We start from the raw sequence: 15658 nt of genomic DNA, 5'->3' as shown, positions 1-15658 counted from the left end.
TTATTCAAAAAGAAAGTTGTGTTTAATCCAATTTAACTTAGGAGTTTCTATCATGTTGAGAAATTACTGGAATGTTTTGAAGTTGATTGGAACAAAATGCACTAGCTATTTCTGATTGATAAAAACACAGGTTGAAGATTGAAATATGAACATAAACGTAAAATTATTTTTAGTACCCTTATTATCCTAGCTCAAATATTCCCACAACCTTCCATTTATTTTCTAGCTTGATTTCCAGATATTCAGTGCCAAGTATATTTGAATTCAATCATGGCAGATGCATTATGTCATGATCAGCATAGTTTTATCATCTTTATCAGTTTGCAAGATGCACTTCAGACACTGAAGATAGTTTTTCACAAGTAGATTTCACTCAGACAGTTACTCCAAAGGTAACTGAGACATGGTAGAGATTTTTAAGAAACTCACAAGCTGCTTATAATAGAAAGAGCTTAGTAGAATGTTCAAATTGGTAGTTTTATAATGCAGAATATTAGATCAACTAAATAAAAAAGAATTAACATACAAAAACAACACATGGTAACACTAATCTTGTATTACTTTTCTAATGCTCCCAATTGCACATCATGGACAATTACCACTCAGTAAGGCAATTATTTTTTTCATTTTAGACACTGTCTGGCCACACATCACCTTATTCATGTACATATGTATGTGTGTATGTATGTACGTATGTATGTATTCATTCATTCATTCATTCATTCATTCATTCATTTTAGTTGTAAAACACTTTTCCACTTAAACTCACACCTTTCCTTAAGTATTTCATCTGCCTAGGAAACATACAAAGGGTTTCTTGAAATAGCAGGAATTCATTTAACCACCCAATTCCCTTTGTAAACCAGATTCATCATTTGTATGTTATAGAAGTTTTTGACAGATCACTTGACTGCAGCCAACTGGTTTCTTACTGTATCAGATTTTCATTATAGTGAAATGGGCCAAACAGATTCACAGAGAATTAAAACACAGAGTTATGGTCCTTACAGTATGATTTGAAGTATTATTTCCTTGAGATTCTAAAGTCTGTGAGGCCAAGTACCTATTTCTAGTTCTGTTAATCTAATCTGTTATCTGGCTACAAAAGATCAGCGCATAATAACAATGGAGAGGTATCACTTTATTCTCTTCTAACTTGTTGTAAGTACATTAACACTTTCAGGGAACTAGGATACTGTCTGTCACATAGAGTTTGATCTTCTATAGATTCTTTGGCTCTGTTTGACCTTTTATATATTATATCAGCATAGAACATGTACGGAGTAAAACAGTACGTTTTATGTCATATAGCACTGATTTATTATGGAAGCTAGAAATCTTGACAGTGCAGTGATAGAAGAATAATTTAATTAATCACTGTTACTCTTAGGTTTCCCCATTTAAAATATGAAGAAAAATAAGATCTAAATCCAAGGTTACTGTGAAATATTTAATTTATATAAAATCATCCCTTCTATTGGGGCTTCATTGTTCGCGCTGGGCCGGGCGGGTTAGTGTAGTTGCCGCCGAAGAAGGAGGCGAAGTAACCTCCGGTCAGCCGAGAAACCCCATTATTCCGCAGCCATAGCCGCTCAGACGATTTGGGAGGCAGTAAAGGGTAGGGAGCTGGACCCAGAGGCGCCGCCGCGACTGCAGCAGCCATGGAGGATGAGATGCCCAAGACTCTATATGTTGGTAACCTTTCCAGAGATGTGACAGAAGCTCTAATTCTCCAGCTCTTTAGCCAGATTGGACCTTGTAAAAACTGCAAAATGATTATGGATACAGCTGGAAACGATCCATATTGTTTTGTGGAATTTTATGAGCATCGTCATGCAGCTGCAGCACTAGCTGCTATGAATGGGCGGAAGATAATGGGTAAGGAAGTCAAAGTGAATTGGGCAACAACCCCCAGCAGTCAAAAGAAAGATACAAGCAGTAGTACCGTTGTCAGCACACAGCGTTCACAAGATCATTTCCATGTCTTTGTTGGTGATCTCAGTCCAGAAATTACAACAGAAGATATAAAAGCTGCTTTTGCACCGTTTGGAAGAATATCAGATGCCCGAGTGGTAAAAGACATGGCAACAGGAAAGTCTAAGGGATATGGCTTTGTCTCCTTTTTCAACAAATGGGATGCAGAAAACGCCATTCAACAGATGGGTGGCCAGTGGCTTGGTGGAAGACAAATCAGAACTAACTGGGCAACCCGAAAGCCTCCAGCTCCAAAGAGTACATATGAGTCAAACACCAAACAGCTATCATATGATGAGGTTGTAAATCAGTCTAGTCCAAGCAACTGTACTGTCTACTGTGGAGGGGTCACCTCTGGGCTAACAGAACAGCTAATGCGTCAGACTTTTTCGCCATTTGGACAAATAATGGAAATTCGAGTCTTTCCAGATAAAGGATATTCATTTGTTCGGTTCAATTCCCATGAAAGTGCAGCACATGCAATTGTGTCTGTTAATGGAACTACCATCGAAGGCCATGTTGTGAAATGCTATTGGGGCAAAGAAACTCTGGATATGATAAACCCCGTGCAACAGCAGAATCAAATTGGATATCCACAAGCTTATGGCCAGTGGGGCCAGTGGTATGGAAACGCACAACAAATTGGCCAGTATATGCCTAACGGTTGGCAAGTACCTGCATATGGAATGTACGGCCAGGCATGGAACCAGCAGGGATTTAATCAGACACAATCTTCTGCACCGTGGATGGGACCAAATTATGGAGTGCAGCCTCCTCCAGGACAGAATGGCAGCATGTTGCCTAATCAGCCTGCAGGGTATCGAATGGCAGGGTATGAAACCCAGTGAAAAAGGACTCCAAAATCTAAAGCCAGTGGCTTGAGGCTACAGGGAGTATAGTAAAGCCGTTGTTTACTTAAAGATTTATCAAATCAGTCAGTGCAAATGTCAGATACAATGTATTTATTTAAAAGATTCATTTTTTTAATCATGAAATTACTTATCCACGTTGTTTTAAAAAGAAACAAGATGCTGGATGTCTGCCAATTTTTGCCTTCATTACCTTTTTTGATAAAGTTTCTCAGATCCTTGTTTCAAATACAAATGCAGGGATTGCTGCCACTTTTTTAAAATTAAGAGGCAGAAAATTGCACAATGTCGAACTTTTTTCCACTAAAGTAGTGTGCAGTTCTAGTTCGCATTCCTAATATGATTTCAAACATGTAATATAAAGGTGTAACAAAAACAAAAAGCCAAAACTGTGCAGAGTCTAGAAGTTCTTTGTAATCTTCAGCTTGTGCACAATTGTTTTAGGGTTTTTTTTAAAAGGTATTGTTTGAACTATCCCATCTTCACTGTTTTCCCTTTGGGGGTTTTTAAATATAAATTATTAGTTTACATCATTTTTGTATCTACATTTTTTCACAAATTTGTCTTGCCTTATTAAAGTTCTGTAAAATATACTTAAATGGGAAAAATGATGCTCACTTAGATTGAAAACTTTTCTCAGATGGATTGATAATTGCATTCATCTTGTGTTTTATATGAGAAGGTGCCTCAAGAATTCTCTGTTGACTTTGTTTAAAAGGATTTTTATCTTCTGTGATAAATTTGCGATGTGCCAGGAAATACGAAAACAAAAACTTGTTACTAAAGAAAATCTCAAAAAAAAAAAAAAATAAAATAAAATAAAATAAAATAAAATCATCCCTTCTATATTTCTTATCTCAGGAGACAGTGTTATCATCTCCCTGTTCACAAGTAAAAAACTTAAATATCTCTTGTTCTTTCCCTCTCCTCATCCTTCAAATCCAGTAAATCACTTAATCTCTCCTCTCCACTACCACTGCTATTTCCAAAACTGATATTCATTTGGTCTCCGTGTCTCAATTTCAGCTGCTCCCATTCTGTACAATGATGCCAGATTGATCTTTCTAATACCTAAAAGCTAACTCTGTCATTTAATTTCAGTGACTCCACATAAATCTTCACATTTCTAATCAGACATTAAAAGCCCTTCTCTCCAAAACTCTTGGCTGTGTTCTTCTTCCTGTAGACGAACAGATACACACAATCCAATCCAGCTACACTGACTTATTTTTAGGTAACTTAATATACTATACTTTTCCTTCTAGTGTCCCAGCACTGTAATTGTCTACCTGGAATGTATAGATTTCACAAGAGCTAACTAGCCATAACTGAAACATCACCTGGTATGTGAAGAATTTGTGAATCATGATCTCAACTTGGTATTACTGATTTCATGCAGTAAAACAGCATAAAATAGAGATTATGACTTGTTCACCATTATATACCTGCATGGGCAGGCATTAAGCATTTAATTGGCTTAAAATAAACGTATTAACCATCATAGCACTATATATAGTAGGAAGTGAGTCTCATTAAAACAGAATTGAGAAAAATATGTCGAGAAAGTTGGTAGGGCAGGAAACTTTAAGTTATGTATTTCAATTCATTGATTAGCATGCATTAAAAAAAAAAAAGAAAGAAAGAAAACAGATTGGCATTTGTCAATGATAATAGTCCCTGCACGAAATACCAAGTGCTTATAAAGTTATTTTTTTTTCTAAATAAAAGCCTCTAAGATGATTTAACCTAGGCCCCTGGTATGGAGGTGTGGTGTAGAGTAGGGAGAGGAATGATTTCTCCAGTTTTCCCAGAAATGCTGAGCTTTTGAGTAAATTGGAGACAAGTGGTATTTGGATTTTTCACATTTGTATTTGCAAGCTGTGGATTGCTCACATTGGTAATATATTTTTAAATAAATGTCATACAAAGAGGGTTCAAATATACAAGCTTGGATTCATATTTAGTTACTTTACAAATGGTAGGAACTATGAGCTTTCTAGTATTGATCACACAGCCATTACCTTCTACCTAAATACCCTTTGTTCATTCAGCCATTTTTAAAGATATTCTGATCAGGTAAAATGTATATTGATTAAGTCAAGTTTGATTGTTTTAAAAATGTCACTATCAAGTGATGTCTGTTAGCGTCATTTTTCAAAACAGTCACACTTAAGATGTGACACACTGATGCAATGGCGCATTCCTCAGCCATAAGAAAAGATGAAATACTGCCATTTGTGACGACAAGGATGAATCCTGAAATTATCATGCTTAACAAAATAAGGCAGATGAGAAAAGTTGAGAACCACATGATTTCACTCCTATGTGGGATATAAAACTGAAAGCAACAAATGAACAAGACAAACAAAAACTCATAGACACTGACAACATTTTAGTGGTTACAAGTGGGTAAAGCATGAAGGAGGATGGTCGAAGAGAGTAAAGGCAGTTAAATATATGGTGATGGAAGGAGAACTAACTCTGGGTAGTGAACACACAATGCAATATATAGACAATGTAGAATAGAACCGTATACTTGAAACCTATATAATTTCACTAAACAATCTTATCCAAATAAATTTAATAAATACAAATGAATAAACTTAAAGGACTTAATATTCCTGATCACTAAGCAATTTTAGGCAAAATGGATCTTGCATTAAATTTACTTATATTAGTTATGTTCATATATCTATGCCCTAAATTTTCTTGTCTCATTTATAAAGCATTATAAAGAATGTGACTACAGCTCATGTTTTATCTTTTCCTTTCCTCTAGAGTCCCTTAACACAATAAACACCATGCAAATGATATGATGGTTAAGGCTAACTAACAGTTCACTCCATAGTATTAACAAAGTTACAGGATTGAATGTTTCTGCACAATTTGTAAATCACAATTCATTGAAAATGACAAGACAAAATATTTACTAATAAGAATTGGGGACATAGTCATTCTATAGACTTTGAAAGATACATAGGCATTCAAGTGCCTGGCTCTAGTCAGAAGTTAGTATAATAAGTTTTTACTAGAAGAGCATACATTAGCTATTATCATTTTTGAAATGGGAATATCAACAAATAATAATAATAATAATAATAATAATCATAGCATAAACGAAAGAGAGACTTTATCTATCTTAAGAATATTAACCACAGGCTTAGCCTATGAAGCAGGTTTCAAAATATAATTTCAAAACCTTAATTAAAGAGGGTGGACACCATTCTAATAATTCTGGACTAGGTGATTTCGTAGGATGCCTGACAGCTTTTCCATCCCATGTAATATAAAATATAGAAACAAAATACTAACAGAATCAATAATCCATATTTTGAGTAAAATCAAGACTTGTAAAGATATACTGAAGTACAATTTTAAGGAAAGTATCAAGAATTGTACATCCCTATGACATTTAAAAGGTGGAGAATATGGCCCCAATCCTAGCCAATAGAATAGAGGACCACACAGTTTGCTGGAAAAAGAACTGAGAATTAACAACAAACGTGATAAAAATTAGCAAACTAATAACAAAAAGGAATAAGACAGTATACCAATGTAATATTTAAAGCAAAACCTCTGCAAGTACACATGACACAAATTTATTACCTTTGAAAAAAAAGAGAAGTATCTTCTAAATGTGTCAGAAGGGCTGCTTCTCCTTCTAAAAGCGGTAAGTTCATTTTTTTTTAATTTTTCAAAAAATAATCTTTTTATTAAAGTGTTATACTGCTGCTTTTGCTTCTTAAATCATAATTTAAACTTCTATTTTAAATCCTAAATGTGGACTCCCCCTTGGTTTTTAACTTAGCCTTGTCCCAGAAACACCCTTCCTTCTCTTCTCATGTTTTCTATGTAGATGCCTCACAATGTTGCTTCTGCTTCTTCCACTTGTATTGCTCACCAGTCTAATCTTGTGGACTAATTATCAATCTCACATAGTCCCTTCTCACATTTCTACACATTGGAACATTAGGTGCCCTTCAAAATTAACAAGAAATACATTTTTCTTGAAAAAGATCATCACACCAGCCAAAAGCAGGTTCATAGGTTCATTCTCTCTCTCTCTCTCTCTCTCTCTCTCTCTCTCTCTCTCTCTCTCTCTCTCTCTCTCTCTCTGTTAAAGTTCTTTGTATTTCTCAATAGGTAAATATGAGTTTAGACAATTAAGTTCATGACCACATCCTAGAAAAAGTGTTACATACCTCATTGTCTAATATCCTTATGGTCACTTTTGAAGTACTCCCTTTGGGAAGCTATGCACTAACGCCAGCACCTAGTTCAACCTTCAAAGCAATTTTAGAACTCTTTTCTGGAATGGCCATCAGAGCTGTCGTCCTATTACTCTTGATGTCCTCAATGTCATCAAAATGAATTTCTTTCAATATTTCCCTTATCTTCGGGTAATGAAAGAAGTCATAGGGGGCCAGATCAGGTGAGTAGGGAGGGTGTTCCAATACAGTTACTTGTTGACTGGCAAAAAACTCCTTCAGAGACAGTGCCCTGTGAGCTGGTGCATTGTTGTGATGCAAGAGCCATGAATTGTCATCGAAAGTTCAGGTCATCTAACTTTTTCGTGCAACTTTTTCAGCACTTCCCAATGGTAAATTTGGTTAACTGTTTGTCCAGTTGGTACGAATTCATAATGAATAACTCCTCTGATATCAAAAAAAAAAAAGGTGAGCAACAGTGTTGCAACAAGTTCACGAACTTAATTGAGTATAACACATACTCTCATCGGATGGTGATATATATGTGTGTGTCTGTGTGTGTGTATATTATCTTTTCCACTAAACTTTAAACTTTTCAAGAAGAATTAAAGTCTAGTTAATAGTGATTTTGTCCAGTAGCCTTTTACATATATTATTCACAGAGGGGTGGTCAAATCTATGGATGATGGAAGCATAATATATCTCATTCATTTACCCATCAAATATGTATCTATATGCTGAGAGACCAAGTAAAAGGAGAGTACATTTTAGTGCCTGTTAATATAAGTTTGAAGAATACAAGCTCAAAGTTTCTGTTCAATCCATCTGTTTTTCTAAAATTAAAGGACATCATTCTTACAGAATATGGAGGGTAGTTTTTGTCAGAGAAAACTGGCTTCCACTTAAATGCTATGTAATATGTGGCAAATTAATCTCTGCGAGCTTAAGTTCATTCACTGCTTAACTTGTAGTTCATTGTAAAGGATGATGGCAAATGTATGAGAAGTGTTCAGCTTGGTGTCTGGCACACAAATGGTTATTATGAAAGGAATGGACATTATGAAATTCCCTTATAGTGGGTTCATATATGGTCAATAACGTGAACATTAGTTTTCTATTTTAAAATAAAGCTTAGGACACTAATACATTATGATTACTACAGAAAATTAAGTTTTCACACATGAAAAACAAAACTGATGGTGAGATCTCATATTTCATTACCTTAAGATAGTATTTCTAATGAAATTATGTATCTATCTATTTATTAAGGTCACCATAAGTAGTTACCTTTCGAAGCCCATTATTTTTTTTCTTTGGTAGATACAAATGTCAAGTGACCTACATTTTGAACTGTTTTAATTTAAAAACCTAAAGCATAAAATTAAATTGTTGTGTAGCAAGAAGATTTTATTATGCAGAATTTAGAAAATGTTATATACGATGAATCATACAGAGAAAGCTAAGATCCAAGTTTTATAGAGAGTTTATATTTGTGACTTACCTTGGGTAGACGGACCACCAACACAGACATGTAAAAAGACATAATTTACCCCAAGTAGGCATATTTTTCTGTAGAAACAAGATTTTTCCCCCTTGTGTTGTTACGCAGTGAGCAGGTTTCCTGATTCCCTTATTTTTCAGCCTAACTGGCATACTGGGTACAGTCCCTTTCCCTATGTCTGCTTCCCCCATAAATTTACATTATATAGAGGTGAAGGTGAGATTTAAGTTCTGGGGTAAAAAGTGTTTCGTTTTGCTGCCCCCAGAGACTTGCACATGAAACAGCTCAGAAAATCATAGGACCAGGAACCAAGTTCACACTAGCGGAGGGAGGAAAAACTTTCCTTTCCTGACTGAACCTGAACCTGGAAAGCTGTACCCTCTTAGCTGACAGCAGCTATGGTCCTGCCTCTTAGGAATTAACAATAAAGCCCTAATACAAAAGAAAGCCAAAAAGAATAAGAAAGGAGAGAGAAACCTCTGTGATAGGCAGGAAAATTGTTCCCAAAAGACTTCCATGTTAAAATCCTTGGAACCTGTGGATACATTGTGTGAGTGTTAGAAGGAATTAAGGTTGCATGTGAAATTTAGGTAGCTAATCAGTTGACCTTAAAATAAGGATATTTCCCTGGTGGGCTTAATGTAATGAGAAGGGTCCTCAAAATATGGAAGACGGATGTAGGAGAGTCTGTGTCAGAGTGATACAGTAAAGGAATGACTCCATCAGCAATTGCTGGTTTTGAAGATGGAAGGGAGCAATGAGCTAAGTAATGTGGATGGCCTCCAATAACTGAAAAAGGCAAAAAGGCAAAACAAAGCAAAACAAAAACAAACAGATTGTTCCAAAGACCCTCCAGAAAGGAATTCAGCCCCATTTACACTTTGATTTTAGTCCAGTTTTGAACTTCTGATCTGACTTCCAGATAAATAATAATTCTGTTTTGTTTTAAGCCACAAAGTTTGTAGTAAGTTATTACAACATCCATAAGAAAAACAAGACTGTCCATATTCTGTAAGAATAATATCCCTAATTCCTTGTATAAAGTCTTCAGTAATGTCTGTAGTTTTTTGTTTGTGTGTTTGTTTGCTATTTTTTAGTGATGTGAGCCACGAAAATGTATTTTTCATACATTTTCTATGGTTAGTGTCTTATAGTTTACCAGTTGGGCACTATGGCTAAATATGGGATAAGGAGCAGCTTTATTAGGAAAATGTACATGGCAGGGTTAAGTCAGACCAGAAGACATGGGTCTCCTTATTCTCATTAATTTCCCAAGGTGAGCCTTCCTGGAGATGGCTAGGCACATAGTAAGAATAGGTGTTCCAAGGAGGGACCTGGCCTCATATCATCTCCCTGGGAAATGATATTGAATAGTAGAGTAACCGTACCATCTCCTCTTACTGACCCCTGAATTGTAAATTTTCCCAGTGAAGCTTATTACTTTACCCATGCTTTGTGGTTTTGTGCAATTCACAGTGAGCCCTGGCATATGACAGGTGGAAGCCTCAAAAAGGACTCACCTTGCATGACAGCTTCAGCACATTTGAGGCAATTGCTGTCATTTTCAGCTCAGCTAATTGTTACTGATACATGGTGAATATAGTAATAAAAGAATTGTGTCCTCTTCCTAGACTTCTCTTAGGCATTTTTCTTAAATTCTCTGGAGTACACTGGGATTTCACACATTCATTTATTCCTTCATTCCCTCTTCAGACAATGAAATTAATGAAACACATGATTATAATCTATATGTTGAAAACATAAAGATAAATAACATATATATCTCCTCAAGGAGTTGTGGATTAAAAGAGTAAATTGATAAATTGGTAGAAATTACAATGCAATATGACATATGAGATAATATGGACATTTGTCATATTAGAGAATAGGAAGATAACAGAGAGAAGTACGATGAAAAGACTCATAGATGTTAGCTATATATAGAATCTGGACTCAGCTATAATTATTCTCTTCCTAAATGGGAAGAAAGGGCATTCTGAGATAAAACAAATAGAAACAAACAAGCTTTCTGACTAGAGAATGCACATCCGCATTTCCTTTTATTTTTAATTAAAGTTTATTGGGATGGCAATTGTCAGTAAAGTTACATAGATTTCAGGTGTACAATTCTGTAATACATTATCTGCATCTCACATTGTGTGTTCACCACCCAGAGTCAGTTCTCTTTCCATCACCATATATAAGACCCCATTTACCCTCTTGTAGAGCCCTCCTCCCCCCTTAAATCTGCATTTCTTGGCAGGAAGACTGACTAAATATCTCAGCTCAAACACGGAGGCTTAACTCATATAGGTGTTTAATAAATACTTATGGAATCAATGTCTAAATTGATAATTAACAAAATAGCTGATGGCGCCCAAATGATGTTACTAACTGTCTTTGCTAATAAACACATGTATTTTGAAGTAATTTATAATTATAGCTAGGAAAAAAAGTCTTGTATTGAATTTAATTTTGACAAGTAGCATATTGAATAGTGATAAAAAACAAAAGAGGATGCTCTGTGGTTACATAAATTGGCTTTAGACACCAGCCAACCTGGATTACAATTTTGCCTATTCTGCATATTGGCCACTGTGACCTAAGTCTGGCTACGTAATCTTAGTAAATTTGTTTCTCCTAAGAGGACACATAACTTTGGAACCTATTCTTTAGGAGGTCCAAGGATTAAGGGAGGTGATACACTTGAATTGCATAGCATAGAGTTTAGAATTTAGTAAGCACACAAGAAATTTTAGCTCTAAAAACTAATAATAAGTATCATCCATATTAATATAACTTTTAAATATCAAGCGAGATTGTACAGAAGTCAAAAGATTTAATCTGGAAAAATATTAACTATAATGTAACTATTATTATAAGAGATCCCACTGGAGTAATCATTTCTTGTGATTTTGGCCCATATGTTTATGTCAGAGAAATGGAACATGGCCAAGGATTTTCGAGTAATTGTGTAAAATTGCTCCTGTTATGTGAAATTAATTGAGGGCTTGCTCCAGCAGCTGTTATGTGTACATAGAGGCTGTAAACCCTATTAAACAGAGTGATAACCATATAATCATGGTTTTCACATGTTATTTTGTGCTAGCTATCACAATTAAAGGTTTACAAATAACAGTGAATCACTTAAATATTATTGACACAATGAGATTATCGCAGTGTGTGAATTACTCCCTAGAAATAGATCTCACATTTTGGAAATTAGATCTGTTACTTTCTATCACAGTACTATTTTAATATAACATTACAAATTTCCTATTGAAATATCCAATTCAGCTGAAATCTCTTCAAGCTAAACATTTGCACTGCCAAATCCACACAAAGCAATTTGGCATGGTGCTTAGCTGTCCCCTTTATCACACAGCCAGAAACTCGTCTATAAACACTTGCATAGCATTTTATAATGGACAAAATATTTCATACATATTATTTAATATTATCTGTACTGCATTTACTTATCTATTGTACAGATAAAGAAGTCAATGCTCAGATAGTTAAAAAACTTGTACCCAACATCAGAGCACACAGCTTTGGAGTCTGTTCTGATACTGCATTCTTGTCCTTCTCTACATTACAGATGATAATCTCCACCCTCACGTCATTACAATGAATGCATCATAAAATAGTTTGCAAAATCATATGTTCACATCAGTTTTTCAGTTTCCTCATCTAATTTTGAATTTGTGACAGGAACCTGTCGCAGATCCTTTTTTGTCTAATTTCATTTGATTTTGACAACACCTTTAGAAGAAGAAAACAGGCGGAGTTTACCATTGCCAACAAGGGTTATTTCCATTTTATGACAGAGGATCCATAGATTTTGAAGTCAATGAACAGTTAATATTGTATGACCTCGAGTTAATTATATCTTTTTTCCTTTAGATAATTTTATGTGACTTACAATTACAATGAAATTTTAGATAAATTAAACATCAGGAACAAACTTGAAAAAATAAATATTGTTCTATCTGTAAGGGACACATATATACAGTATAACTTAAATACAATGTAATTTCATATATTATTTCATATGCTCTACACTTCATTTAATTACTTCTGCATAACAGATAAGGGTATTGACATTTATCATGATTGAAAGACTTACACCCAAAATCACAGAATGGGGTCTTAGATGCTTTCAAAACCTTGACTTTTCCCACATCACATCCAGTTAACTATATTCAATGTACCACATCCTGGCATATTTGGAATCCAGCTTAGACTCAGCTGGCTGAGAGCAGCCTCATCTCTCCTTCTTAGAATTAATCTGTGAAACCTTTCGATCCCTGGGTGAATAAAGAAAGTTGAAGAAAACCCTTTACAGAAAACCATTAAAAGGAGACTTATATCTGCCTAAGGGTTTGCCAAAATAGTAGGCATTTTCTAGAAAATGAAAACACTGTGTGAAACAAATCTAAGGTAATCTCAACAGAGTTATGAGTATTAGATTATAAAGTTTAAGGGAATTCCTTGGAAGAACAATAATTAAATAGCATTTATTTTTGGCCTTGAGCTCTGAAAAGAGAAAATAATTTTCTATTCAGGATATGGAAACAAGTGAAGAGAGGCGCTCTTAGCACTAAACTCTTGTAGGAGGATAGCAGATTCTCAGATTTGTTGCCTAGGCCAGCTTTTATATGACACGTTCACATGGTTCATTTCTGCTGTCTCTAGACTTAAGCTTAAAATTAAATATTTTCTAAAAGATTTAATATGTATCTTGCTATAGGTTTTCAGGCTTAAAAATAGAAAACCAAATTTCTCATTGTTATAAAATGATTGGTCTACCATCAATTTCTGTCAAAGACCCAGCCAAGGGCCACCAGGAATTATATAATTGAGCAGGGTTTGCTTTATTGCCTCTGTAACAGAAGAGAATGGTCACCGTGTGAAACGGTGGGGTGTCTCAGTAAGAAGTGATACAAAAAGACTTATAATAAAATCAGGGGCTGTGTTAAATCATTTGGGGAAAGAAAGTAAGCCTTTTCTCAGAATTGGATGTAGTCTGAAAACAAGAGTAATTCTACTCTTCGGGATCTTAATAATCTGTATCTGGAAGACAGAAGGAATAAAGCAACACTAAAGTTGTCACTTGTCAAGTGGCAACACAGCAGCATTGGGGAACCTTTGTTCATTTTTAATTTGGAAAAATATGTGTGTACTTAGCTGCATTTGGATGTGATTAAAGAATGGTCTTGCTTTTGCCGTGATCCGTTATAATCATAGAATGCCCTAATGTGATGCGGTTCTGTTACATTGTTCATGCTCAACATGAGGACATCTGTCTAGCCTTGAATGTCAGGGAAACTCCACATCTCACTGAGGTGTAGCTGACAGTACCAGGACAATTCCTATCTGTCACTGGCTGCTTGTTTTGTCACAGCTAAGACAGATATGAATGCCTATACAGTCAGTGGCAAATTCCTGTGAGCACGTCCTTTACAATCTACCCTGAATCTGACCATTTCTCACACCTATAGTGCTAAACCCCTCATCCAGGATTACTAACTGCCTGAGTCTCTGTTTCCAGTGGATTTGCGATGCCCTAAAGTTTTGTTACCACTTAGCAGCTAGACTGGGTCTCTTCAAATATACATCAGATCATCTAACTGTCTGGGCACAAACTCCAATGACTTCCCATCACCCTCAGGCCATGATCCAAAACGCTTATTATGATCTCACCCTCAGCTATTTCTCAGACATTTCACTGCCACACATGCCACCTTGGGTTTTTTGTATTTGCTGTACCCTCTATCAAGAATGCTTTTCCTCCAGGTCATCACAAAGCTCACCCCCATGCTTCATACAAGTCCCTGCTAGGATGCCACCTGCTGGGGAAGGCTTCCGGAAACACTATTCTTGCCACCTCTTGTTTTCCCTATTTGTTTTCCTCCTCCATAGTATTTTTCACTATGGATTTAAATTACTCATTTGGGTATCTGTTTATTTTCTTTCTCTTCTTCTAAAATGCAAATTCCATGGCGCCTGCAGCTAGAGTGCTTGCCACAGCTGTATCCCCAGTGCTTAGAACACCTTCTAGTACATCCACTGTACGTGTTTAGTCATGAGCCACGTTAAGGACTGGGCTGATTCTATGATTAGGTGGTACCATTTGAACTATTTAAAATAGGTGTTTCTGTGAGTCACATTGGTTAAATATTGGCCACTTCCTATCACCCCAATAGATAAGAACTCCCCATTATAATGTTAAAGGGGAGTCAGCCCAATTCTGAAACAGACTAACTTGAGCAACAAAATCGCCATTATATGCAATGTACCCCGGCTATGCCTTTATTCATTCTTTCATTTAACAAACGTTTTTTTTAGAAGTTATCATCCCTGCCCTTCCAAAGATACAGCGAACACAAAGACTAGCAAGGCAAAATTCTCCCTTCAAAGAACACACTGAGGAACATAGATGCAAAAGATAAAACAGGATGAACATGCCCTCAAGGAGTTACAGCAAGTATTTTATCATAGTCCATAAAGAGCACTCTGACTTCTTCCAGGATGTGATATCTAATTTTAGGCTTTATGAATGACTAGGAGTTTGCCAGGAATCATACAAAGGATTGGGAAGAATGCCATTCAGGTGGAAGAGCAAATCCCGGCTACGTGAGACACCATATTTTGTTTGGGACGTACAGACATTTGCTGGATTAGAAAGGATGGGGCAAATCCCCCAAGCCTACAGGGAAGAACAGACAGGATCTTTGTGTGGGATCCATCACAGTGTAGTCTGCTGGATTCTGACTCCCCCAAGCAGCAGAGCAGTATCGGAACTTTCAGAGTTTGGGCCTCCAGGGGGAGTCACACAGCAGCTGTATCAGTGCTCCCACACCAGACCCCCGATGCTCACCATTTAGCCTTCACAACAGGGTCTGTAGTTTACACTATGACATATGCAGTTATTAAAAATCTGCTTTTACATACTTTTGCTCAATATATGCATTACAAAACATTTAAATCTGAAGATAAAAAACTCTACAGTGAGGAAGTATTATAGAGAATGGATATGATAGTAACACATGCATGAAAAGAAGAAATAAAAATCCCTGGGTTTTGTTTTGTTTTGTTTTGTTTTG

At 35.9% G+C, this 15658-nt stretch overlaps 2 protein-coding genes across 33 annotated transcripts in view; one reads left to right on the top strand and one right to left on the bottom strand.

Annotated features, from left to right (window-relative positions):
• PTPRD (protein tyrosine phosphatase receptor type D) overlaps positions 1 to 15658 on the bottom strand; it is a 2053994-nt gene that overhangs the window by 1842176 nt on the left and 196160 nt on the right. The gene's annotated exons all lie outside the window — the stretch shown is intronic.
• LOC308504480 (cytotoxic granule associated RNA binding protein TIA1-like) lies at positions 1502 to 3623 on the top strand. Of its 2 annotated transcripts, XM_081065207.1 has the most exons (2): positions 1502 to 1938; positions 1972 to 3623. In XM_081065207.1, exons 1-2 carry the CDS (start codon positions 1662 to 1664, stop codon positions 2820 to 2822), a joined length of 1128 nt encoding a protein of 375 aa, XP_080921333.1. In that variant the 5' UTR covers positions 1502 to 1661; the 3' UTR covers positions 2823 to 3623. The 2 variants fall into 2 exon arrangements, with proteins under 2 accessions (XP_080921333.1, XP_080921332.1); XM_081065206.1 differs by having other exon boundaries at positions 1502 to 3623.

Source organism: Rhinolophus hipposideros, assembly GCF_964194185.1.
Source record: "Rhinolophus hipposideros genome assembly, chromosome: 11".
Classification (NCBI taxonomy): Eukaryota; Metazoa; Chordata; class Mammalia; order Chiroptera; family Rhinolophidae; genus Rhinolophus; species Rhinolophus hipposideros.
Note: the sequence above shows the minus strand (reverse complement) of the source record. Positions and strands in the feature narration are given on the sequence as shown.

What these genes read in the sequence shown, in the direction of transcription:
- LOC308504480 (XM_081065206.1), top strand. Translation starts at nt 1,662, where the DNA reads ATGGAGGATGAGATGCCCAAGACTCTATATGTTGGTAACCTTTCCAGA.